General features: G+C 48.4%; 2 protein-coding genes across 15 annotated transcripts in view; one reads left to right on the top strand and one right to left on the bottom strand.

Moving 5' to 3' along the window:
• RASGEF1A (RasGEF domain family member 1A) overlaps nucleotides 1-14,173 on the top strand; it is a 147,709-nt gene extending 133,536 nt beyond the window's left edge. For 6 of the 7 annotated variants that reach the window (XR_014146262.1, XR_014146265.1, XR_014146266.1 and 3 more), the window contains 11 exons: nucleotides 2,037-2,237; nucleotides 4,602-4,724; nucleotides 6,567-6,704; nucleotides 7,554-7,775; nucleotides 8,404-8,478; nucleotides 8,829-8,921; nucleotides 9,391-9,493; nucleotides 9,581-9,660; nucleotides 10,407-10,598; nucleotides 11,433-12,098; nucleotides 12,409-14,173. Coding sequence is in view for 1 of the 7 variants with exons in the window: in XM_081823881.1 (XP_081680007.1) it covers nucleotides 2,043-2,237; nucleotides 4,602-4,724; nucleotides 6,567-6,704; nucleotides 7,554-7,775; nucleotides 8,404-8,478; nucleotides 8,829-8,921; nucleotides 9,391-9,493; nucleotides 9,581-9,660; nucleotides 10,407-10,598; nucleotides 11,433-11,556; nucleotides 12,026-12,098; nucleotides 12,409-12,433 (1,443 nt within the window). In the remaining 6 variants the exon portion in view is untranslated. The remainder of the gene's footprint in view (nucleotides 1-2,036; nucleotides 2,238-4,601; nucleotides 4,725-6,566; nucleotides 6,705-7,553; nucleotides 7,776-8,403; nucleotides 8,479-8,828; nucleotides 8,922-9,390; nucleotides 9,494-9,580; nucleotides 9,661-10,406; nucleotides 10,599-11,432; nucleotides 12,099-12,408) is intronic. The other variant, XM_081823881.1, reaches the window with a different exon arrangement.
• Nucleotides 9,415-26,139, bottom strand: part of CSGALNACT2 (chondroitin sulfate N-acetylgalactosaminyltransferase 2) — a 58,757-nt gene continuing 42,032 nt past the window's right edge. For 3 of the 8 annotated variants that reach the window (XM_081823887.1, XM_081823882.1, XM_081823888.1), the window contains 6 exons: nucleotides 16,633-24,147; nucleotides 16,216-16,309; nucleotides 15,311-15,448; nucleotides 12,403-13,418; nucleotides 11,711-12,058; nucleotides 9,415-11,494 (listed from right to left, as the gene is read on the bottom strand). In XM_081823887.1, the coding sequence (XP_081680013.1) occupies nucleotides 23,855-24,147 (293 nt within the window). In that variant the 3' untranslated portion in view covers nucleotides 9,415-11,494; nucleotides 11,711-12,058; nucleotides 12,403-13,418; ... (1 more) ...; nucleotides 16,216-16,309; nucleotides 16,633-23,854. The remainder of the gene's footprint in view (nucleotides 11,495-11,710; nucleotides 12,059-12,402; nucleotides 13,419-15,310; nucleotides 15,449-16,215; nucleotides 16,310-16,632; nucleotides 24,148-26,139) is intronic. The other 5 variants (XM_081823883.1, XM_081823884.1, XM_031039091.2 and 2 more) reach the window with 5 other exon arrangements.

Here is a 26,139-nt window from a genome sequence, read left to right as displayed (position 1 = left end):
GCTGGGCAGGGCGTAGGTGGGGTGCACTGGAGGACTGAGACCCCCATGAGGGTGAGGAGCCTTGGGGGAGGAGCAGGGTGATAACTCCTGGGCTGGCCACGGGCAGGTGGCTGCCGAAGACACATGGACTTGAGCAGCCTCAGAAGCGGCCCCCCGCCCCCACCCCCACCCCAAGACAGCTTGCTAAGGCACAGATCAAGGGCTGCGCCTGAGTTTCTGACTTGGCAGGTCTGGGGCAGGGCCTGAGAATGTGCATTCTGCCATGTGTTGAGCGGTGTGTTCTGTGAGTCTGAAGCCCCATCCCAAGTGGGGCAGCTGAGCCTGGGGACCAAGGGCATGTCAATCCCTCGGGCTTTCCTTGAGCTCTTACTCTCCTTACAGAGGATTTTTTTGAGACTCCTAAGGCAGCCTTCGGGTGACTGGCAGGTAAGCCTGTGTTATTTGGGCCGAGGGCACTTTTCCCCTCAGGTGAGGCTCAGCTGATGTGCTGTGGGGTGGTAGTCGGATCTGCTTGTGTAGACCTCGGAGCACACTGGCCCTGGGCCCTCTCGTGACTAAAATAATCATGACTACTGTTTGCTCGCACGGTGGGGAAACTGAGGCCACACGGGCTCAGAAGCTTGCGCCAGCTTGGGTCAGAAAGCAGGCTAGGGCCGGGAGCAGCTGCAGCAGGGGTGAGCACTGGGAAGCCCACGGAGGGCGTATGCGGGGCGGCCTCCACCTCTGGGGAGGCAGGGCCTCACGGCTGCCTGGGGAGGCCGGTGCGGGGCAGTGGTGCCTGTTGGCCAGTGCTCACCAGACACGGGAGCGAGCACAGGAAGCCCCGCTCCTCCACTCTGACCCAGACCTGCCTGCCCTCTAAGCGGGCAGACGGCGGGACTGGTCAAACCAGTAGCTCGGGCCCCTCTGGCTGTGGGAGGGAGAGCACGCACGTGGGCACTAGAGGCCTCGGGCTGCAGATGTGCCTCACTCGTCCCCGTGCGGCGCCTCCCAGGCACTCCCAGCTGCGTGGGCAATGGGAAACTGAGGCCCAGGCGGGCTGCAGACTCTCCTAGACCTCAGGAGGACTTCCATGAGGCTCTGCTGCAGTGTGAGGCCAGGCCAGGCCCCTGTGGGCGGCCCCAGCTCTGGGGGCACTGAGCACCCCCCAGACTGCTGTCTGACATGTCAGACTAATAGGCGTTTCAAATTCAGCATGTCCAAAAACAAGTTCCAGATCTTGCCCCAAACACCGCCCTCATGTTCTTCCCCATGCTGGTCAATAACTCAGGTCCAAGAGCATCCTTCACAGCATCCAGAGTCGACCCTGCTCCCCTCCTCTGCTACCACCTGACCTGAGCAGTCTCTTCCTGGGTTATGACAAAACCTACCAACTGGTTTTCAGATCCTCCCTTGCTGGGTCTCCACACAGCAGAAATACTGACCGTCACCCTGAGTCAGGTCATTCTTGTGCTCGGAGTCCGCCTGCCTCCTGTCTCACGTGGAGGAAGAGCACATGGCTCCCTAGCCCCCAGGTGTGCATAGGCTGGTTTGTTACTCCTCAGACGGTTCTCTCTGCTTCTTCCCTCCAATACACACTGGCCTCAGGACCTTGGCACCTGCTATCCCTTATGCCTAGAATGTTCCTTTCTCATTCCAGGGTGCTGCATGACTAACACCATCAGTCTATTCCAGTGGTATCTTAGCTGAGGCTGCCTTGACCACCCCTACATTGCTTCGTGTTCTCCTCCATAGTTTCTCTTCTTCCACCGGAATGTAACCCCAGGGGCAGGGTTTTGTGTGTCTAGGCTCCAGGAACGAGGCCTCGTATGCACAGAGCAGGTGTTGAAGAAACATTTATCAGACACCTGGTGGCTGCAGGCCAAGGAGCCTGCCTGCCCACCCGAGCTGAGCTCTAATGCCCACCCTTGGGTGGGGTGCCCCTCCTGGCCCTGCTGGGGCTCGCACTGTACACCTGCACACACTCAGGATGCAGGCTGGCCCGGGAGGAGGAGGGCCTGGTGGCTGGGCCTCTGATGCCTTTTTCTTCTTCCCAGGAAACTATGCCCCAGACGTCCATTGTCTTCTCCAGCATACTCGGGCCCAGCTGTAGTGGACAGGGGCAGCCCGGCATGGGGGAGCGAGGAAGCGGGGCCGGCAGCTCAGGGGACCTCGTCTTCCAAGAGGGACGCCTCATCTCTGGGTCCCTGGAGGCCTTGATGGAGCACCTGGTCCCCACAGTGGACTATTACCCGGATGTGAGTCTCTAGGGCCTGGAGATGGGTGGGACTGGTGGGGGTCACCCAGGTTCCAGGGGAGGTTGCTTCTGGGATGGGGAGGGGCAGGCCATCAGGGAGCCTCAGCCCTACTTCCTGCCTTGTCCCTTGCCCCCAGCCTAGGGGAGAGGAGCCCGCAGTGACTTCCGGGCTGACCCCGGGCAGCTGGGAGAGAGCCTTGATGGCACAAGGAAGCAGATACACAGGGGGTGGGACAGGGGCCTGAGCTCTGGACCGGGTCTTCAGGGAGGATGAGGAGTCTAAGGGGAAAGGCTGGCGCCTTGGGGTCCTGGTGAGGGTCCACCCAGCATGTGTCCTGTCCCTGAGCTGGGAAGTTTGTTTTGTGCATGAACTGCCATAGTCCAGAAAAAGGGGAGACAGCCCCGCCACGCCTGGCCAGCATGCAGACCCCAAGGCACATGGCTGCGTGGGCAGGACTGGCCTTCGGCAGCAATTCAAATCCTCCCTCTTCATTTCAAGATGCCATGGGCACATTCTTAGAAAGATTCCCTTGCCACGTGTGGCTTCCCTTTTGCCTCTGATAAGGGGCATCCCGTAGCAGCAGTGGTGTTGGGCCTGCCCACTCCCTTCGGAGAGTCAAACTGCGAAGGCTTGTTATCTAATGGTGCTGGAGCCAACTCGGTTTCTGGGTGTTCCTGGCCCCCCCTCAACATGTCGGGCGTCCTCCCTCCCTCCTGGGGCTCTGTCTACTCCATCCTACTAGAAAACCCTCCCAGAGTTGAGCCGGGGCTGCTATTGGTGGTGCGGACCTGGCCGCTGGGGACCAGTGGCAGAGCCGGGGAGAGCGGCGCTGAGGCCCTGAAGAAGCCTAGGGCAGGGCATCAGCGCCCGGGGCTGGCACCTCCAACCCCAGCACCGCTCTGTGGCCTTGTGGGAGGAGCTACTCCTCTTTCAGGTCTGTCCCAGCGGAACCACCTCAGCCGTTACCCAGGATTATCGCCCAGACACTATGCCCTGGCATCACAGCGGCCTGCCAGGAGAGCGTAAAGGGGTGGTAGAGCAGAAGGGTAGGGCTGGCGAGCCCAGCTGGGCACCAGCTCCCGCAGCCTTCCCCCACTGCCCCTGTGCCATGTCTGTGGGCAGCTGGGGATGCATGCACACCAGTGAATCTCTGTGCTCCTTGGAAGTGCAGGGCTCCTCCCTGTGTGCTCTTCTTGCCTTGGCTGAGAACTCCAAGGTGTGATGCCTGGGTGACTGTCATCACACTTCTGAGCCATCTGCTTAGAAGGGGGCCACCGACCAGCTGAGATCTCTGAGCACCTGTGCCGCTCAGCCTGGGGACCGGACACAGGAAATGTGTGTGTATGTGGCGGGGTGGGCGGGGGGCGATTAAGAGGAACCCCTGCTGTTCCCAGGAGAGTTTCCTCCAGTGGCTCTGAAGGCTGCATGAGGGCAGTGAGGGCCTGAGGCCCTGAGTCCTGTTCCACAGGCCTGTGCTCTCAGCAAACATGGCCCAGCTTGCCCAGACCTGCCCCTTTGGGCCCAGAGTGGAGGCAAAGGTTCCTAGGCGCCCCCCAGCCTGCAGCAGCCATGTAGGGGTAGAATATCCAGGAGAGCCCCAAACAGCTTCCCCCACTCCCAAGTTGAACCTGTCCGTAGGCAGGGGCCAGTGTGGAGAGCTCACAGGTGCTGACCCGTGTCCGACAAAGTGCTTCAGAGAACCCTGGGCCCTGCTCCCTTTTAGTTCAGATCATGAGGACCCCTCAGAACCTGTCCCAGACAGCCCAGTGACAAGGGCACAAGGCTGTGGGACAGAGCGGCCCTGGTGTGCCAGTGGGGAGATAAGGCCCACAGCTGGCTGGTGACTGCTTGCAGCGGTCCCCTATTGCCGGGTGCTGGCTCCAAGAGCGCCCTACCCTGCCCCCAACTGGCCTCCCGGGGTAAGGCCAGGGGTGACCTGGAGAAGCACGCTTGGAGCCTGGCCCTGGGGGCACTGTGGACTAGGCGATGGGCTCACACAGGTTGGGAGAATCCCACCGACATCCAGGCTTGGGTGTTCTCTCCCCTCGTGGGGAAGGACCGAGGGTGGGGGAGAATCCCAGCAGAGCAAGACTGCTGGGAGCTGAGCTTATTAGGGGGGCACCCCGGAGCTGCCGGTAAGTGGGATCTGATCTGTGCCTTGTGGGGGGCGGGGGGGGGGCAGGACTTGGGTAGCCGTGAGAGAAAAGGGCGTTCGAGGTGCAGCAAGGCACGCAGGAGAAGGCACGGCTGCTGGATGGTGCTGTTGGGCCTGGGAGGTGGCTAGCCAGGCTCTGAGCAGACCTGGAGGGGGCCACACCGGCTATGACCTACTCTTCCTCCTCTCTCCTGGTCTCTCTTCTTCAGAGGACATACATCTTTACATTTCTCTTGAGCTCCCGGGTCTTCATCCCCCCTCATGACCTGCTGGCCCGTGTGGGGCAGATCTGCCTGGAGCGGAGGCAGCAGCTGGAGACGGGGTCTGAGAAGGTAAAGGTGCTGATGGGGGCTACCTGTCTCTGCATCCCCGCTCCCCCCGGCTCACGCTGGGGAGAGAAGCAGGCTCAGAGTACGCCGGCACGATGGGTCTGGCTGACTGGGCCAGGTTGGCTTGTCTCTGGCCCGCTTGGCACCCCTGGGGCATGGCTCCCGTGGGGCATGGGGTACACACAGAGCCAAGCAGTCTTCATGGGATGCTGAAAGTAGCTGGTCTCGGTGGGCACTCACACCTCTTCTCAGGAGTGGCCCACAGCAGACAGCCCCGCCAGCAGTCCTGGCCAGCGCCAGGCCCCCAGCCGGCAGAACAGCCACCACTCTGCGGGTGGGAGTCGGGGGGCAGCCCTCGCAGGCTGACTCCTGCTCAGAGTGGTTTTCAGTGACTTCGGTAGGGCTCTTTGCCCCTGTTGTCTCTTCTGATTGAGCCAGGCTCTGGGTGGCCAGGACGGCTGGGGGCGTGTGCTTCGGATGAGGCTTTTAGAAGCCCAGTCTGGTGCAGAAGATGGGGTGGTAGGTGTGCGGCCCGAGAACTGGCAGGGCCGAGTCTGGGCTGCGGCAGAGCATGTCCTGCCCCTGTTTGCTGATTACTTTGTCCTCTACCTTCCCTCTCCTGTCCCTGCGGGTTTGCAGCTCAGGCTTCCGGGCTAAGTCTCCTTGTCAGAGGAGGCCATCCCAGGGTGCAAGGAGACAGGCATTGACCGCAGAGGATTAGGAAAGGCTCCTGAAGAGACAGGTGAAAATAAGGCCATGTGGGGTGGGCGGGGAGATGAAATTATAGGTGGAAGGTCAGCGTGGGGACAGTAGAAGCCTGAGAAGCGCCTGGGGTGAGCCCGCCAGGCTGTGTCCATGGTGACATGCACTGTAGGGCCTCTTGAGTCCAAATCTCTAGCTCCTGCTGAGTGTGGGGTGCTGTGGTCATCTGGGGGGAGTGCCATCAAGGCCTCCCGGATGCTGCGGGCACTGGACCCTGGCGAGAAGGAATAGCTGCAGGGAGTGAGGCGGCCAGCTGGGAGAGGCCTTGTAGGGCACGAGGTGCCATCGCTAGGGAACCAGCTGGGTACGTAGCCAGGATCAGGCCGGCTGGAGGCAGCTCAGCAGGGGTGGGGCAGATGTGGACAAAAAGATGTGGGGATGAGTGGCTAGAGGCCCCCAGGGCAGCAAGAACCGTCTGGATTGGGCAAGTACAGGCAGGCAGGGAGCTGGTCAGTGCTGAGGAGCTGTGGTGGGCACAGGAGGGGTGTGGGCACATGTGGTCATTTCAGAGGGACAGTGTGGGGTTGGGCACTGAGAACCAGCTGGGACACTGCGGCCAAGGCTTTGGCACACCTTCCTCAGACCTTACATGTGTGTGGACCCAGGGCAACAGCAGGGGTGCCTGCCCATCTCTAAGGACATGAAGCCGGGAGAGGGATGCCTGAGTGTCTGCGCCCCTTCCCAGGACTTGCCAACCTGCTTTTAACTGAGAGGGGGCAGGCAAGAGTCTCTCATTAATAATTTTGCTTGGTTTTCATTGTTGTTCTTTTAAATGGGTAACTTCTAATTACAGCAAAGGAAACTAGTTTTCTATGTCATGGTAGTGAGGATGAATTTTTTGAAAATGAATTTATTTAAGTGAAAGAGAGGTGAACTAAGGGGAATAGGAAACGAAGCGGGTACAAGAAAACCACAGGTGGACAGGGTGGGGGATGTCACTACCTAGCACCCTCACCCCAATGCGGGGGGGAGAGTAGGTCCTGCAGGTGGTAGTGGGTGTGGGGGAGATGGGGAGGCTGGTACCACTTGTCATCTTGTTGTCCGTTCTGGAGGGTGACTTTACTCTATGCCCTGCTGCCCCAGGCCAAGCTGAAGTCCTTCTCAGCCAAGATTGTACAGCTGTTAAAGGAGTGGACGGAGGCCTTCCCCTACGACTTCCAGGATGAGAAGGCCATGGCTGAACTGAAGGTCATCACCCACCGGGTCACACAGTGTGATGAGGTGAGGTCTTCCTTGGACCCTGGCAGAGCTCCTTGGGTATATGTTGGGGGGAGGGGGTCGACTCTCATAGGAGGGTGAGTCTTCTGTGCTGTCACCCTTTCAAGATGACTGCTCGGTGGCTCCATTTGTGTCCCTCCCCACAAGAAGACTGCTCAGCTGTCCAGCAATGGGCCGGGCTTGCCCTCGGCACCCTCTGCATATGGGAGACCCTGTGGCCTGAGTGGTGGGCTGGAATGAGCCCAGGCCCCACCCTTTCCTGGGTTTGGGGTGAGTGGAGTGGGAACCTAGGAAGAGGTTGTAAGAACCTGTCTGCATTTCTGGCCCCCAGCACACTCCTGGCCTTTTGTGGAGACAGGAAACCTGGGAAGTGCTGTGTGCTCAGCAGCTTGTCTGGCTGGAGGGCTCAGAAAGCCCAGGGAGAGCTCTGGGCAGGGCCAGGGCTGCTCCCACCCAGGGAGTGAAGGTTCCTGGTCCTGGAGGAAGCCCTTCCAGATACTCTCTTCCCTACTGTGGACGAAACCCCCCCCCAACTGTGGGAAGGCCAATAGTAGCTTCTCAGCTGGACACCCCTGGGGAAAGCCATGGTTTTCAGACCCAGAAGCCTACCCCTGGCTTTGGCCTGGCCCTCAGCTCCCAACCCCACAGGGTAGCCAGCTAAGCCACCCTCAGCTGTACTCAGAGCAGCTCACACTGTATTTCATTCTGTCTTCAAAGGCCCAAATGCTCATGGCAGGTTTGAGTAGGGATGTGGGTTCAAAGTTAGGCATATCCTTAGGAGATAGGTTCCTTGGGAGAGGTGCTGGTCTTGTCAGCCCACACCAGCACCTTCACTGTCCCCTGCCCCCACAGGAGAACGGCACAGTGAAGAAGGCCATTGCCCAAATGACACAGAGCCTGCTGCTGTCCCTAGCTGCCCGAAACCAGCTTCAGGAGCTGCGGGAGAAGCTCCGCTCACCAGCCATGGACAAAGGGTCTGTCCTCAAGGCTAAGCCACCAGCCACTCAGAAGGACATCCTGGGCATGTGCTGCGACCCCCTGGTGCTGGCTCAGCAGCTGACTCATATTGAGCTGGTCAGTGCTGCCGTGTGCCCTGCCTCGGGTGGGGGTGTATTCACCAATGCTCACTCAAGGCCACTGGACCCCACCCCCCCAGCATCTTTTTCAACACAGTGCTGCAGGGCCTCCCCAGCTGGTCAGACGGGGGTGTCAGGTGAAGCTCACTTGCCAGCTCCAACCACCGCTTCTGGGTCCCCGGATCACAGCAGCCCTGTGTACATGGGAGGGGCTGGGGTGATGGGAACTGCAGTGGCCCCCGGATGGAGGACTGGCCCAGGAGGTGAAGGGCTTGGGGGGAGAGCCAGTTCCCCCCACCGTCACCTCATCTTGCCTGTGCTGTGGGCTGGGAAGGTACCCTGCACCTAGCAGCCACTGCCCCAAGGCTTCCGCCTCAGTCCCATGAAGCGCCGTTTCCTCCCTTCCCAGGGGAGGGTCTTTCAGACCCCTGGTGGGGGGTTACACCTGGGGGGGGGCAGGCAGGGCCTGCCCATTGGGTGGGTGCTCTGATCAAGGCGGGGCTGTGGTACTCGCCTGCAAGAAGGTCTTGACTACTACTCTGAATGTGGCCTAGACGTTGAGTGTGGGGCCTGCCCAAAAATGGCAGGCTTGTCACCCTCCTGTGCTATCTCCTTGCCCATCCTAGGAGAGGGTCAGCAGCATTCACCCTGAGGACCTGATGCAGATTGTCAGCCACATGGACTCTCGGGACAAGCACAGGGTGAGGGTCTGCTGTGTGCTCTGGGGTGGCCTTAGGGTGGGCCTGGTACCTATATATACCCCATGGGAGGTGGGGGCCTCACAACCAAATGGATATGGGTCTGTCCTGGTACCTGCTTCAGAGCGTCAGCAGACAGCAATGCAGGGTGATACATACTGGAAGGGGGCCAGTGTTCCCAGGAGCCTGGGGAGGGGGCGTCCTGGGAGACCTGGACCTGTCCAGCTGCCCACACCCCACCATCGTCTTCAGTCTCTTTTGGCCATGGCTCCCGCTCGTTTCTGGGGGTAGGACTGGGGTTGCACCTGCTGGCAGGGTCCTCAGACTCCCTGTGACCTGTCGTGTTCCACCAGTGCCGAGGGGACCTGACCAAGACCTATAGCCTGGAGGCCTATGACAACTGGTTCAACTGCCTTAGCATGTTAGTGGCCACCGAGGTGTGCCGGGTAAGCACTGCGTGGCCCATATGGGTGGGGTGGCACTGTCACTTCTCTGAACCCACAGGGCTGCCTGAGGCTCTGACTTCTGTACCCCTTGGATGATGAAACTTTGGAAGTGGAGACAGAAGCCTTCATTGCCAGGGCCACCAACATCCCTGTTACCCCTAGCCCTCCCCCCCGCCCCCGGCCAATCCACAGTGATTGTGAGACCCCCATCCGTGGAGTGCACCAGCACGGTCCGGGAGTCCATCTGGGGCTCCCTTAGTACTCTCAGACTGCTCTCCTGCCCCTCTGCCCAGCATCGAAAATGCCACAGCTGCATTCCTGCCTCTGCAGCCCTCGAGCATCTCCCCAGCCCTGGGTTGGATGGCTCAGGGCCCAGAGTAGCTCCTGTCCAGGCTGCCCTTCAGGGACAGGTGGTGGAGGGGATGCTCCTGTGGTGGGCTCACCCTGAGGCTGTCTGGCTGCTCTCAAGGTGGTGAAGAAGAAGCACCGGACCCGCATGCTAGAGTTCTTTATTGATGTGGCCCGGGAGTGCTTCAACATCGGGAATTTCAACTCCATGATGGCCATCATCTGTGAGTGTCCAGGCCCCAGGGGCTTCCTGTCCAGCTTCTGCATGGCTTGCCTACCCCCACCCTGACCCTACCTGCTGTTCCCTGCAGCTGGCATGAACCTCAGTCCTGTGGCGAGGCTGAAGAAAACGTGGTCCAAAGTCAAGACGGCCAAGTTTGATGTCTTGGAGGTAGGCACCTCAGCCTCGTCCTACATTGGCCTGAGGAGGGGTGGGCCTCCCATCATGCTCTGCCCCCTTGCTCAGAACCCACTGCACACAATGCCATCTGGTGTAGGGCATGTTAAGCTGGCCTGGCTGCTCTAGGAGGTGGGTACCTGAAGCCCTCCTCGGCCTTTGGAACTTTAGTCGTAACTGGCATTGCCTAAAGCAAGTTCTGGAGAGTGCTTAAGAAACAGTTTGACAAAAGTGGGCCTGTGAGCCCTGTGCTGGGTGATGCTGACTAAGCCAGCTGGCCTTTTCCTGGCTTGAATTCCTGTGGTCCCGGATCATCTGGGTGGCCCAGGAGTGGACAGGCAGGTTCACTTGCAGCCTTCCCCGATGTATTTGATCCCAGAATCCACTTTCTGCAAACGTCTCATGGGGCCCATCAGGTTTGGGAGGTGTTGGTCCACGTAGAGGGGACAAGGAAGGTTTTGAAAGGAAAAAAGGTGAGACCCAGGCTCAGCAGGGCAGGGGAGAGGTGTGTGTGTGAGTTGTGAGACTTCTCTTTAACTCTCCTGATGATGCTTGGACCCAAACCCTGTACTGAGCCAGGTGCTCACTCCTAGAAAGGAGGCCTCTTCTGAGGACAGTCCAGGGCTGCCCAGTGGGGAAGGGCCTTCCCCATCACTCTTTCCACTCTGCAAAGGGGCATTCTGAGCAAGTCACAGGTGCAGGGAGAACACTGCCCACCGCGTCCTCCTGTCTGCCCACAGCATCACATGGACCCATCCAGCAACTTCTGCAACTACCGCACCGCCCTGCAGGGGGCCACACAAAGGTCCCAGATGGCCAACAGCAGCCGAGAGAAGATTGTTATCCCTGTATTCAACCTTTTCGTTAAGGACATTTACTTTTTGCACAAAATCCATACCAACCACCTGCCCAATGGGCATGTTAACTTCAAGGTGAGCTCAGCGCCCTTGTGGTCTGAGGGGAAGGGGGCCAGACTGTCCCAACCCAAGGCAGAACAGACCCTCAGCCTCATCCTAGGGCAGGCAGAACCTGGGCCACCAGCGCTGCAAGGCAGTGGTCCTGTCGCAGAAAGCCTTTAGGACTGAAAGCTCCAGGGTGGGTTCCCCAATCCTTCTGGGTGGATGATCTGGTTATAGGGCTTGGAGCCACAGGAAATTTATATTTACTCAGGATCCTGGTCCCAAAACTGACCCTAATAGGGAGACAGAGAAGGGGCTACTCCTGGAGGTTTGGGAGTGAGGAAAGCATTAGGCAAGAAGGGACCTGAGCAGGGAGGAGGAGGCAGCAGATTTCCAGATGGAAGCAAAGGGTGGAAAGTAGGACAAAAGTGACTGGGGAGGTGTAGGGGAAGTGGAGTTGTCCAGGGTTGACCTCACACAGGTAAGGGGTAGGAAGGCGTTAGGGACCCTTACACAGGCCCTGAACAGAGATCATGGCATGTTCTGGTTGGTGGTGCTCTGCTGGGTGTGGCTGGCATACCTGCCTCAGCCTGGAGTCCCAGATGGGGCCTTCTTGGGTCTTGCATAGGGGAGGCACAGACCCCGCTGCAGCCTGATGGCCTAGGCAGGACAGAGTGGTCTTAGGGACACTTCCCGGCTCTGATGTTGCATCAGGTGCTGCCGTGGTCACAAAGTCAGCTGAGTAGGGTCACTGTCCCATCTTGCTGGGATGCAGAATGAAATCAGAACCTATATCCCTTGTCCTAACTAAGGATTTCAAGCTTAAGGTGACAAATGAACAGCCAGTTGGTCTTCTGTTATCTTCAGAAATTTTGGGAGATCTCCAGACAGATCCATGAGTTCATGACATGGACTCAGGTAGAGTGTCCCTTTGAGAAGGACAAGAAGATTCAGAATTACCTGCTCACGGCACCCATCTACAGCGAGGAAGGTAAGGCCCAGCTCTCCATGGCGGCACACCCACCTCCCTACACTGTACATGTCACCCTGACTCCCCCACATCCAGGGCGTCTGCCCTCACGGCATTGCCCTGGAAGGCAGGCCTGATCACTGTCCCCATGCTACACAGGGGAAGCTCAGCCCACATGGGTGAGTACATGAGGGTGGGCTGTGGGTAGAGAACAGGATGAAGACGAGAGATGGGGCTCTGGGAGGGAGCCAGAACAGGGCTGGGTTCGTGCTGTAGAACCAGGAAATTTCTCAGTCCCTAAGCAGGAAGCTGGGAGCTCTAGACCTCATGGGGCCTGGAACCCAGGCAACAGAGACCTGTGGAAAAGCTCAGACCAGAGGTCACTGTCTTTGCCCGGGCCCAGCTGCTCCCCTAGAAAGGAAGGGATAACGTGTGGTAGGCAGACTGACTGTACGTGGACATGGGTTCTGAGGAGCTTTTCATCTCTCAGCTCTCTTCATCGCCTCCTTTGAAAGTGAAGGTCCTGAAAACCACATGGAAAAAGATAGCTGGAAGACTCTCAGGTAAGAAAACCCCAGGGACAGGCCTGTGAGCCTCTGAGACCAGTCCCATGCCTGGGCCTACAGGAAGGGAGAGGACTGGGGAGCATGATGGATCTGCCCTTCTGAAAGGCAGCCAGGGGTAACTCCACACAGGCTGCCAGTCAGTGGGAGGCTGAGGACTTGGGTCTGAGTGTCCCTGACCCTTCCCCTGATGGCTGGTTCTTAGAATCCCGGTCCCCCCCAAATAGCGTGGCCTGCCCTCTGCCTGCTCAGGGGAAGGGCCTGCCAACCCAACCACCTCACCATTTCCTTGTGCCCTGCCTACCTCTAGGACCACTCTCCTTAACAGAGCCTGAAGGCACGGATGCAGCCTGCCGACGCTGGATGAAGCACACACATGCACTGAGTTTTAATCTTGATTGATAAGGGTTGAGATGAGGAGGCCTCACTGGTTGGGGTCCATTTTGTATATAACTTTTATGGAAAAAAAAAAAATTATTTCATGCATCAACCTTTGGCACTTACAAAGTTTTTTTTTTTTTTTTGTCGTTTATTTTAAATAACAGGGCAGGGCCCTGCTTCGGGGAGGGGTGGGGAAAGAGTATCATGGGAGATGGCATCCATGATAACATCTTATTCTAATGAAATGTAGATTTTTATTTTCTACTTTTGATTATTAACATCTTATGAAAAAATATTAAAAAAAAAAAACCCAACCAAAACCAATGTGAGCCCTGCCTGCTTGGACGCCCTTCTAGCCAGTGTCTCTGATGTCGGGGTTAGTGCCTTAGAGAGTACTGGAGGGCCGGTCTCCCACTCCGTTCTTTTAGCCCTCAGGCAGCCAGTGCCGCCGGGGAAATGCCAGGAAAGCTCTGCCCTGGGCCACAAGGCACCTGCCCTCAAAGCCTAGGCCAGAGGGGTTCCAGCAAGAAGGGCTTGGCTGGCCAGGGGGCCTCATTTGCATACTTCTAGAAGCAAACCTTGAGTACAGGCTTTCCAACGTTTACATTTTCATTTTCCTTTATCAGGGATTTAGGGGATTGGGGAGGGGCAGGGGGATACCTGGCAGCATATTTTCTGTTGGAATACGTCTGGCAAATTGTTCAACTACATTTTAGGAAAAGAGAAAATCTAAAATAATATAGGGGGAAGGTGATGGAATTGTCTGTTTTCCAGGCTGTAACAGGTACACTGAGCTGTAATGACGAGCATATGAGGATGGGGACATTTAAAGCAGTTCTTCAAACTCCACTACAAAGTGAAAAGAAGCAACTCACAAATTGGTATTCTAGTGGACTGCCGCCTCCGTTCCTCTAGGTTGGGGGGCTCCCCTAAGGGAATCTGAAACAGAAAATTAGACCGACTGCTGGAGCCCACTCACATAAAACTGCCCAGCATTTGGAAGTATTTTTCACATCCAAACTTGAGTACACTCCCATTTTCTGTCTTTCTGGCTGTGGGATGGCAAGTCCTGGTTCCTCAAAAGCCAGAGGCGGGCCATCGCTCTGATTCTCTCTCCCTCACAGTGGGGCTTTCATTCTGCACAAGCAGATTTGGAGCTACGCACCCTTGTTGCTCTCCGCACACCTGGCTTCCTCCCACAGGAGCCTGCAGTTAGTTGCTAATTCCCAAAGCTCCTGGGAGAGCCTGGAGATGTGGAGGTGAGGCCTCAGGAAGGGGCGCCCTCAGCCCTGGGTGGAGCAAGAATATTTACACTGTATTGTCACAGTGTTTTCGCACTTTTCAGACATTCTAGATAGTACATATTGTATCTTGACAGGACATATTGCTTTATGTATTTGAGACAAAGAAAGGCTAAAAACTTGAGAATATATATTTGGAATACAATGTTAGAACACTTTCCGTCTTGCGTTAAGGAGCTTTCATGTCAGTGTGCGTTCCACTGGGTCATCAGTTCTAGTACCTATGGGATACAGTGTCTATGTTTGCTACTTTATTTTCCCAATTTGATACACACCCTATGATGTTTTGGTATTTTGAGATGAGCTCTGAGTACAAAGCTGTACCATAATGCAGGATGTCAGTTGTTGGTGTTACTGGACCTACTTGCATCAATAAAAGAACATGTTGCTCCCCTTGCCTGCCTGCTCTCTCTGCGTAGCTGGCGAGGCCTGATGGCTTGGCTGCTGGCAGGACGTGTGGGGATGTCTAGGTCCTCCATGGCCTTTCGAATGAGCAAGGAACTCTCATCCACACATCACATTCTGACAAAGGGCTTTTCAAATAAATAATGCAAAACAAGACAAAGTGTACAAGAGGCATGTTCTAGTCTGCTTTCCTCAAACTAAGATCCAAAAGTGTATCACAAGCTGATTGTATCACATGGCCCTGTAAGTTGGGGAAACCTAACTTAAATAAGATCATAAAGGCTCCTTTACTGCAGGACTGGTCAGAACCGTCAGTGTCCGTGGGCACTGTGGGTCTCTCCCAGGGCAGGGGAAGTTGGGGACACCTCCTGACATCTTTCTGCAGAACAGTTTGCAGAATGCAGTTCTAGATGGTGCTCTTTCATTGTGATGAGTCACATTCAAGAACACTAAAGAAAGGGATTTGTTGAAAGGCACACATGAGTGTGGAATTGAAGGAAAAGAACAGACACTAGAATGGAAGGCAAACTCCTACCTGTTCCTCTCCAGCCTGTTCTACTACCACCCCGTCAACAATGCTCAGGCTGCATGAGATCTACTCTACAGCTCAACGACCCTCACCCTGCTCCCTTAGAGCTAACTCAGTGCATTTTTAAATGCCCATTGGACCAGCACTGCCCAACAGAAAACTTTCTGTGCTGGAGTGCTCTGTATCTGCCCTGCTATTTACATATAGGTACTGAGCACTCAAATGTGGCCAATGCAACTTGGGAATGGAATTTCTAATTTTATTTAGGTTTAAATAGCTAGTGGCCACTGTATTGGACAGAAGGCTAGGCCGGTGGAGCTTTGTCACCTGCTGCCCTTCCAGTGGCTTGTGGAGTGGGTGGCACACAATAGGTGCTTAGGTGTTTGTGGAGCAAATGAGACATCTGTGAGGATGCCTAAGTGAGTTTTGGGTAAATGACAACATTTTTTAGGTCTTTATAATTCAATGGAATTCTTAATTTCCTGGTAAAGTTACTTTTGGAAGTTTCTACCTAGCTCAGCTGAAGAAGGGGCAGCCCATCATTTGGTGTGGGCCTTGGCCATGGAGCTGGGGCTGGGAGTGGGTGCTGAGCTCACCTGGCTGGCTGTGGTGCTCTCCTTCACCCACGGGGTGGTCCCTCCAAGGCAGTGCTTCTTAAGTTGTGGCTCTTCGACGCGGTGTCAGCAGCGTTGGAAACTTGCTCAGACTGTTCTCAGGGCCCCACTGCAGGCTCGCTGAAGGGGAAACATGGGGGTGGGGAGTCCAGCACGTTTGGGAAGCTCTCCTGCCGACCCTCACAGACCGCTGCCCCAGCTACAGCCCACTTCTCCCAGGTGCAGTCTGCTTCACAGGCACACTGAACCTCCACGCCACCACGCACCTCCTCTAATATAGCATGGTCCCGTCCGCACGTACATTCCTCCAGAATCTCCTTACAGCTTCCCTGGTGAGCGGTGCTCCATGCTCCTCTGGGCCCTACCTGTTCTCTCACAACACATCACTGGCATCTGTCTCCCCCATTACTCTTGGCTTTCTGTGTAGGAGCCCCTTGTGCAGCTGTGTGGCCAGCGACTAGCATGGTGTGCAGCTCCTACCACCACCATGTGATGACTGAATGCTACCCGTCACTTCACACAGACATTTCAGGAACAAAAATCTATGTTACAGTATCAGCTGTGACAGGAAATAAACTAAGGATCTCTCCTAAGGCCATAGAGACTTCTGTGACAAAACTAAGATTATTTGTGAAATATATACCCACTACACCTGTACATAAAGTGTATGTCATGTTCCCCAGGGAGGCAAGACAGGAGAAGCATACGAGCAAGGAATCAGAAGTTAAACTATTTGGATTTGAGTCCTAGTTTCCTGTTCCTAGCTGGGTATCCTGGAAAAAGTTGCTTACTCTTTAAAGCCTCCATTTTCTCAGGGTTAAAAGGAAATTACAATATTCTCTGTCTCATGGGGTTGTTGTAATGACACATGGCAGAAAGTGCAGTACCTGGTTCATCAGAGGCAGTCAGGGTTAGCTGGGTACTAGCAGTGGCACCCCTGATGAAACCGAACCCCACTTCTCCTGCAGAAAGCAGAATCTCCTGGAAAAAGTGAAACAAAGAATTATAACTGATCTTCTCAAAGGAACAACTGAAGTCCTGGTCAATAGAAATATATTCTAACATTACTAAAGAGTCACTTGTGTTAAATTGAATCAGTATATAAACATATATGGGAAAAAATTCCTACAAATTTGGGATTCAAAACTACTTTCTAAATGAAAAACCTACTACCCACATATAGGCTAGTAACTTTAGATCATACCAACACAATTTCTATTTTTATTCCCAAAAAGGAAGTCATGATACTGCAAGGAAGGTGAAGGGCTGCCATCAACCTCTACCAAATATCTATTGTAACATACCTTAAACTCTTAGGTATGGATCTTCAGCAACAACGTTGAGGAAATAGTGTTGTCAAGAATATAAAAATTAGGCACCTGGCTGGCTCAGTTGGTGAAGCATGTGACTCTTGGTCTTTGAATTTTGAGTTTGAGCCCCACCGTGGGTATAGAGATTACTTAAAAATAAAATCTCAGGAAAAAAAAAGAATATAAGAAAGTTATGCACCTGTTTCTGGCAGCATCAGACTAAGTAAGTGCTTGCCTGCTGAAATCAGCTGCTAAAGTTATGCAAAATGTAAATATCCAAGCAAAAACCCAGAGAGGTAAAGAAAACTCTGAAGCCAGCTTTTGCCCTGAGGGCTAGGATTATGAGCTTCCATTTTCAAGTCCACATGGGGATAGAGAAGAAAGTGCTGGGCCTGTTCAAGAAGAGGGGTCAAATAGGAGACCCCAGCCCATAAAGCTGACATCCCAAAGAACCACCCCTCACCATAACAGTGAACTTGAAATAAAATGTTCCTCCCCCAACCCCACCAAAGGGTTAAAGAAAACTGCCTGTTTTTTACCTTGGCACTGAATAGAGGTTGGGAAAACTTATCACTGATAATTTGTAACCACAAATCAGTGAATTTCATTAAGTTTTGCAGCAAACATCACACTGGTCAAAAAAACATTAAGCTGAAAATCTAGTTTAACATGGCTCTGAACTATGGGTACCATCCCTAAGTTAGCCAGTAGAAGCAAACATTCTGAGATTCTAGTTTAAAAAGTCTCTCCTTAGCTATGTCTGTTTAATCCACCTGTTGGATTTTTAAAATTCATTTTCATTTCTTGAAGAACCAAATAGAGGTTCTTCCTCAAATTCGTTTGGTTGTAATTCTGAAGAAATTACCAGAATGTAACACAGAGAGAAAAGACTGGAAAATATGAAATGGGTTAAGAAACATAAAGGGCATGGTGGACACAACAACAGGTCTGACATGTTATCAGAGCTTTTGAAAGAAAGAGAGAATGAGAGAGACAATCAAAATATAATAGCTGAAAATCTTTCAGAATTGATAAAAGATAATAATTCAAGGAACCCAAAGAATCTCAAGCAGGACCAGAAAAAACAAACAAAAAAAAACAGCACACAGACATATCATAGTGACACAGAACAGAAATAAAGAGGAGATCCTGAAGGCAATCAGGGAAAAAGGTTGATTACTTTCAAGGGAGTATCAACTGTTAAGCTGATAACTTACTTTACAAGGGAAATAACTGAAGCCAGAAGACAGTAGAATAACCTCAAAGTGCTAAAAAAAAAAAAAAAAAAAAAAAATTCCCAACCTAGAATTCTATATCCTTCAAAAAATATTTTTTAAATGAGATAAAGATACTTAAAAACCAAATGGAGTTTGCTATCAGCAGACCTTCATTAAAAGAAATTCTAAAAGTTGAAACATATACTATATACAAAAATTATTTCCAGATGCATCGTAGATCTAAGTATGAAAGGCTCAACAAAGATGAGAAAGGGAACTTATAGACAATGAAGTGTCTAAAAGAAAATATGAAAATTTCTTCTTTACTTTGGACAAAGTTTTCTTTGTCAAAGTTACTTTAGACAAAGGTTTCTTAAATTGGGATACCAAAATCACTAGCCATATAAGAAAATGATAAAATGGACATTATTAAAATTAAGAGCTTTTGTTTATTAACACATTCATTAAGAGAATGAATAGTCCCCTGCCTAGGAGAAGATATTTGCAATACATAAATCTGACAAAAGACTCACATCCAGAATACTGAAGTAACTCCTACCAGTCAATTTAAAAAAAGGCAATTAAGGGGTACCTGGGTGGCTCAGTCAGTTAAGTGTCTGCCTTTGGCTCAGGTCATGATCCCAGGGTCCTGGGATCAAGCCCCGCATTGGGCTCTCTGCTCAGCAGGGAGCCTGTTTCTCCCTCTCCCTGCCGCTCTGCCTGCTTGTGCTCACTCTGTCAAATAAATAAATAAAATCTTGAAAAAAAGGTAATTAAAAAAAGGCAAGAAAATTTTACTAGGCATTTCACAAAAGAAGATACTCAAATGGCCAATAAGCATATGAAAAGATAATTAATATCATTTCCCTAGTGATAAACTAATAAAACCAAAATGAGATAACTGTACACACTCAACAGGATTAAAAAGTCTAAATTGAAAACACTGAAAATACTGTGTTGGGACAATCTGACACAACTGGATCCCTCATATGTGGCTGGTAGGAATCAGTTATTTGAAAGGACTGAAAAAACTGGCCAGCCTCTGACAAGGTTAATCAAGGAAAAACAAAAGGCACAAATAAACAATACCAGGAATGAAAGAAAGGCTATCACTACAGATCCTGTACATATTACAAAGATAATAAGAGGATATTGTTAAACAACTTTGTGTATTTCATCTAAATTTTCAAATTTATTACTATAAATTCCTAAAAGATTGCACCTTACCTAAAATAACTCAATCAAAACTGACTTTTCAAAAAAAGATTTAAAATGATGAACCAGAGAGGGAGACAAACCATAAGAGACTCTTAATCTCAGGAAACAAATTGATGGTTGCTGGAGTGGAGGGGGGTGGGAGGGATGGGGTGGCTGGGTGATGGATACTGCCCAGTGCTGGGCTCGATCTCATGACCCTGAGATCATGACCTGAACCGAAACCAAGAGTCAGACGCTTACCAACTGTGAAAGCCAGGCACCCCAAAACTGACTTTAAAAGAAATAGAAAATCTGAATAGTTCTACAATCATTAAATAAATTGAACCAGTGATCAGAAATCTTCCCATATAGAAAACTTCACGGTCAGGTGGCTTTCAGGTAGTTCTGCCAAATACTTAAGGAAGAAGTAATTCCAGTCTTAAAAAACTTCTTTAGAAAAGAGTAAGAAAGAACACCTGTAACTTACTTTACAGGCTAGCATAACCTTAATAAAAAAAGCCCAACAAGCATGAGAAGGGGCATTCTTACTCATGAACACAGATGAAAAACACCTGAAATATATATACATGTACACACCCATCCACACGAATATATATATACAGATATGCAAATGAAGTATGTGTGTGCGCATATGCACAAACACCCCGAATCCAGCAATGTATAATAAGGATAATATATCATGAAAGATTGGAGTTTACCCTATGAATGCAAGGGTACTTCAGAAAACTAACTCAATTTAACATATCAAAGATGGAAAAAAATCATATGATCATCTCAACAGATACAGGGAAAGTATTTGATAAATGCTCTCAAGCATGATAAAAACTCACCAAGTAGTAATACCAAATAACTCTGTTAACTTGATAAAGGGTATTTATAAAAACACCTCCAGCAAATATCATACTTACTGATGAAACACTGAGAATGTTCCCCTTGAAATCAGAAACATGGGCAGGAAGTCCACTATCATCACTTCCAATCAACACTGCACAATAAATCCCAATAAGCACAGTAAGACAAGAAAAATAAAGATATAAAAATTGAAAAGAAACAAAATTTTCACTAATATGATTGCATAACAGAAAAAATACAAAAGAAACTAGAAATACATTACTAGAATTAAGCATTTTGGCAAGGTTGCTGAACACAAAAGCAACTGGACTTCTAAATACTAGCAACAGACAATATAAAAAAATAAAAGATAGTTACAATGGCATATAAAATGCAAAGTATCCGGGAAAAATCTATAAAATAAGACATGTAAAACCACTGTGTGAAAAAGTATAAAATTTAATTGAAAGACAATAAAGACCTAAATAGACATGTCATGTTTGAGGATTAGAAGACTCTATCATAGATGTAAATTTTCCCCAAAGTTATCTTATAGATTCAATGAGATTCCAAATACAGGAAAGTTTTGTGAAACTTAACTAGCTTATTCAAAAATTTATGTCAAAGTACCAGGGCTACAAAGAACCATAACAATCTTTAAGAATAAGGCAAGTGGACTAGCTCTCAGAGATACTGACTTGTACAAAGTTATAGTAATTTAGACCATGATGTAATGGTATGGTGATGGACAGAAAGCCTGATTGAACAGATGAGAGCCCAGAACCAGACCTGTGCATTTGGACATCTGATGGGTGAGAGTGGTTCTGCAGGTAAAATATGGACCATGTTGTAAGGTGATGATGGAAAAAAGTATAATGCAATCCTTACCTCATGTCATACACAAAAAGTTCTTCCAGTTGGGTTAAAGACCTAACTAGGAAAAGCAAAGCTATATATGAGGTATTCAGAAGACAATATAGAACAATAGCTTTATCTTTCCTTAATATATCATAAATCAATAATAAAAAGTAGAATACATAAAAGAAAAAAAATCAGTCACATTAGAGTTAATGTTTGTTAATGAAAAAGTACCATCAAGAATGGGAAAAGACGAGCCACATCCTGGGAAAAGATACTTAACCAACAAAAATTGGTATCCAGAATACGTGAAGAATTTCTAAGAACTGATAATAATGGGCAAGAGGACTGAAATGCAAACTGTAACTACAATTCATGCCTAAGGTCTATTAGATTAGCAAGAATTAATAAACCTGACAAAATTAAGTGTTGCCAAGGATGCAAAATGAACTGTCTCACAGTGCTAGAGATGGTCCACTTTGGAAAGGAAGCTGAACGTACACACAATCGATGACCCAGCATCATTACTCTTAGAGAAATTCTTGTACACTTACAAGAGACATGTAAAGCAGTATTCATGACAATACTGCTTCTGATAGCAAAAGTAAACAACAAAAAACTATGAACAACCCAAATATCTATAAAAAAAGAATTACTGAATATTCAGTATATTCATACAGTGGAATACTAGTCAGTAATAAAAACGAATTTTGAGACTAACATGAATGAACATCAAAAATATAATCCTGAATGAAAGTTAGAAAATATATAATGAAATAATGTGCATATAAATTCAGAAACAGGCAGAACAGTCTTTTGGGTAGAGGTACACACACAGTTGGGAAAACTAAGAAAAACAAATGAAAAGCTATCACAGAAATCAGAATGGTTACTATTATGGAGAGTGAGGGTGTGTGATCAGGAAGAGGCATGCAAAGGCCTTTCACTGATAATGTTATCTTAGTCTTGGTAGCTGGTGCACTTAATCTGCATAGCTGTTTGCTTTCTTATTCTTTTTTTTTTTTTTTTTAAAGATTTTACTTATTTTTTAAGAGAGAGAGAGACAGCGAGAGAGGGAACATAAGTAGGGAGAGTGGGAGAGGGAGAAGCAGGCTTCCCACCGAGCAGGGAGCCCGATGGGGGACTCGATCCCACGACCCTGGGATCATGACCTGAGCCGAAGGCAGACGCTTAACGACTGAGCCACCCAGGCGCCCTGCTTTATTATTCTTTAAAGTACACAATTACATGTTATATACTTTTTTGTATTTATGGTATTTTGCAACAGAAATTAATTTATCACATTTTCATTTAACTTTTGGTAATAAAATACTTTATTGGTACCGTTTAATGTCAAAAACACAGTATACACTGTTTCCATTGCTTAGCTTCCATCTTTAAATTAAAAGCTCATTAAAGTAAAGTCATTTGATTCTGTCAAAAAACAAGCTGCAACTTACCTTTGCAAATAATTAGGTTCTCTCACTTTAAATACCTAAACTCACTCGTCTTCATAATAAATAATTGTATATAAAAGGAGATATTGGCCTGAATAATTCTGCAGAGAACATTTTACACATCTTAAAAAAGCCTAAATGCTACCCAACTTAAAACTTGTAAGAATAATTCATTAAGAGTTACTGTAAAATGAATTCATGTAGCACCAAGAAATTTGGGATTTATATTTCAGATGATATGATCTACTGAGTAAAAAGAGTAATGATTTTTCTTCTGTGAATTTTCAGGTGTTTATATACAAATAGAAAGGATACAATATAGGTCCTTTTTAAAAGCCAAAGGTTCAAAATCTGTGCATGCCTTTCACCGTATCTCCCAATTTCTGGATCTAGCAATGGACCTATGGTAAAAGATCCATGTGTGATAAATAACATAGTACAGTCCTATGTGAATATAACTTCTTATTCATCTTGTCTCATTAACATAATTTATACCTCAATTAAAATTTTATTCTATCTGCAAACAATATATTTCTTTAAAATATTTTGCAATTCAGATTTCCATTCAGACCATCTTCTCATCCACCTCTTTTCTCAAATCAGTGTAATTTTATGGTATACCTTATTAAATTGTTTTTTCTCCCTTTAGTGAAACTGTCAACTCAAAGTATCACAATATTACAAACACAGATGTAGCATATATTAACATATTAGAAAAAAAGGATAATAAATACATATGGATCCATGCTAAATAAGACAATGCAAAGCAAAAAACACGAAACACCATGCGATGTTGATTTTTTCTGAATCTGTAACTACAAGGAGACCCCGACAGCACCCTGGCTCATGTAAACTGATGTTCCCAGATATCACTAGTGCCCTGTACTCCAACATAATTAAATTTTCTATTAAAGACATTTCCATGTTTATTTGTTTAAAACAATCTACAGAAACTTTGACTACTAATCCTGATAATGGTAACAAAACATTATAGTTTTAATCAAGTCATAGATTCTGAGCTAAGTATTTTCTACTACCATCCATTTATTTAAAAACACATTCAGGGAGCTAAGCAACATTCAGTTTAAAGGGGTTTTTATTTCTGATTTCTTCTGATTGTGAACTTCAGATGTGTTATTTAGTCATCCTCTGCTTCAGTGAAAAAGAATTCTTCAAGCAACTGACTAAAGATCTTAATTTAAAAGCAGGCTGACTCAGTGGTCAGCAGGTGAAGAACCCATGTCTACACACTGCATCCATAACCCTTTCCTCTCTGCAGGAACTGGATGCTCCTGACCTACCATGAGCACAACGCATTCCATCCTCAACCCAGATGTAACCAGGGCACATTAGAACATGGGTGCAGGGTAGAAACTAAAAACTACTTTTGGGGCAAACACTCAGATTTCGATTTGTCAGTGATTCTGTAGTATGGTATTCCCACAAAACAGGCTTTGCATTGAAACACTTGATTTTTCTTCTCATATCAAGTTAAACTGCTAAAGTAAAACAATGTCAGAAAGAACACAAAAGATAAGCATGTCTTCTCTGAAAGAGGCACTGCATCTGGAATTGGAATTAAGGCTAAATAAATAGTGCTGGTTTGTGGTTCAGACTAATGTGCCAATGATTACGTTAACCAACAGCTTCGCTATTTGTCCTGTATGCCTGTTTGTGAAGATGCATCTCTATCTCCTCCCTGAAGACCAGCATTCCCAGGTGCGAGTGAGAGGCCTCGTTCATGGCTTTGGATTGGATGCACATACGGTACTGCTCAGGAGTCAACTCATCAGCACAGCGTTTCTCATGCCAGAGGTGGAAAAGACCAGGAACCGGAGTCCGAATCACAATCAGGTCACCATGTAAGTATTTTCGATAAAGATGAACATCTTCTCCACCCCAACCTTTTACTTCCATGTCAAATCCACCTGCAGGATGAAAATTGACACTATAGGTAAATGCCTGACAGCCAGAGCACAGTCAACCCTGATAGAATTAAGATGTTCTGCTTCAAATGAGATGGCACAGTACAGCCTAAAGACATCTGATATAGAGGAATGACATCTGGGTTTGGAAGTCCAGTTAGGAGCTGACATCTAGGAGCTCAAGCCTATTGTTCAGAGTATCAAAATGAGATTAAATACTTGAGAATGCTTTGTAAATGTCTAAGTTACATACAAAATCTAGAGAAAGTCAAAGGAGAAGGAAATATAATAATTTCACTACTATTAATATTATAATTAATACAGTTATCCTTTGAGATACAAGTTTTTCTGGGTCACAGACAACTTTCCAGAGGAGAAAACAGAAGAAATGGCTAGGCTGAACATCTACATTTGAGAATGGGCACACAGGTGATTTAAAGCCACAGGAATGGATGAAATTACTGAAGGAGTTTAGAAAGAAAATAGGACCCAGATCTAGACGCTAAGCAATACCAATATCTACAGGTTAAACACGCAGAGAAAGATGAATCAGCAAGAGACTGAAAAATAGCCCCAGAGGATGGAGAAAATTTCGGAGAATGAGCTATCAGAGTAGTCAAGTGAAAAAAGTGTCTTCAGGAAGAAATGGTCAAGTGTATGCTGCTCAATAAAGAACTTAAAAACAAAAAAACAAAAACAAATAGACCTGGCAACATATATGTCACTTATAACCTTACCTACTAGAACAATTCTGATGGAGTGATGGGGCAAATGGCTTACTGGACTGGGTGAACACATGAAATGGGAGATAAAGTTGAGACTATTTTCAAATTGGCTTAAGCTGAACAACAAACTTTTTTTTAATTAACATATAATGTATTATTTGTTTCAGGGGTACAGGTCTGTGATTCATCAGTCTTACACAATTCACAGCACTCACCATAGCACATACACTCCCCAATGTCTTATCACCCAGGCACCCCATCCCTCCCACCCCCCTCCACTCCAGCAAACCTCAGTTTGTTTCCTGAGATCGAGTCTCTTATGGTTTGTCTCCCTCTCTGGTTTAGTCTTGTTTCATTTTCCCCTCCCTTCCCCTATGATCCTCTGTCTTGTTTCTCAAATTCCTCATATCAGTGAGATCATATACTTGTTTTTCTCTGATTGACTTATTTCGCTTAGCATAATACCCTCTAGTTCCATCCATGTCATTGCAAATGGCAAGATTTCATTTTTTGATGGCTGCATAATATTCCATTGTATATATATGTACCACATCTTCTTTATCCATTCATCTAACAACAAACTTTCTAAAGAAGCATAGAGAACACAAACCATTTGGAATTTTTTGAAGAATCAGCAAAGATTCTTAAAAACTGAGAACAAATTAATTCTTCAATTAAGAGCTAGGTTTCCAAATTATGTCTTCTAATAATTATATGCCACTTAGTTTCATACTCACAGCATAACAATCCTGAGATCTCTGAAAAATATTACCTTAAATAGTTACAGCTTTACTAAATGCTATGTCTAATACATATTGGTTTTTCTTCTTTGTAGACATAAGGTCTTCAAATATTAAAGATGGTGTAGATACTTAAAATAAATGGGGGACTTCCAGTTTCTGGTCCAGCATATACAGAGCTTAGAAGTCATATCATCCTAACAACAAGTAAAAAACCAAACAAACTGAAAAATAAACAGACCCCTCAGAGAAATAAGGTCACAGAGCAAACTGCCACCTCCAAATTGGAGAGAACACAGAATCACAACTATTAGAGCAGAAACCCACCACTAGATATATATATACAATGGAATATTATGCAGCCATCAAAAGGAATGAGATCTTGCCATTTGCAACAACGTAGATGGAACTGGAGGGTATTATGTTGAGCGAAATAAGTCAAACAGAGAAAGACATGTATCATATGATCTCACTGATATGAGGAATTCTTAATCACAGGAAACAAACTGAGGGTTGCTGGAGTGGGGGGT

This window comes from Leptonychotes weddellii, chromosome 6 (genome assembly GCF_054177405.1).
Source record: "Leptonychotes weddellii isolate Sample4059 chromosome 6, ASM5417740v2, whole genome shotgun sequence".
Classification (NCBI taxonomy): domain Eukaryota; kingdom Metazoa; phylum Chordata; class Mammalia; order Carnivora; family Phocidae; genus Leptonychotes; species Leptonychotes weddellii.
This window is presented reverse-complemented; position numbering and strand designations above follow the sequence as displayed.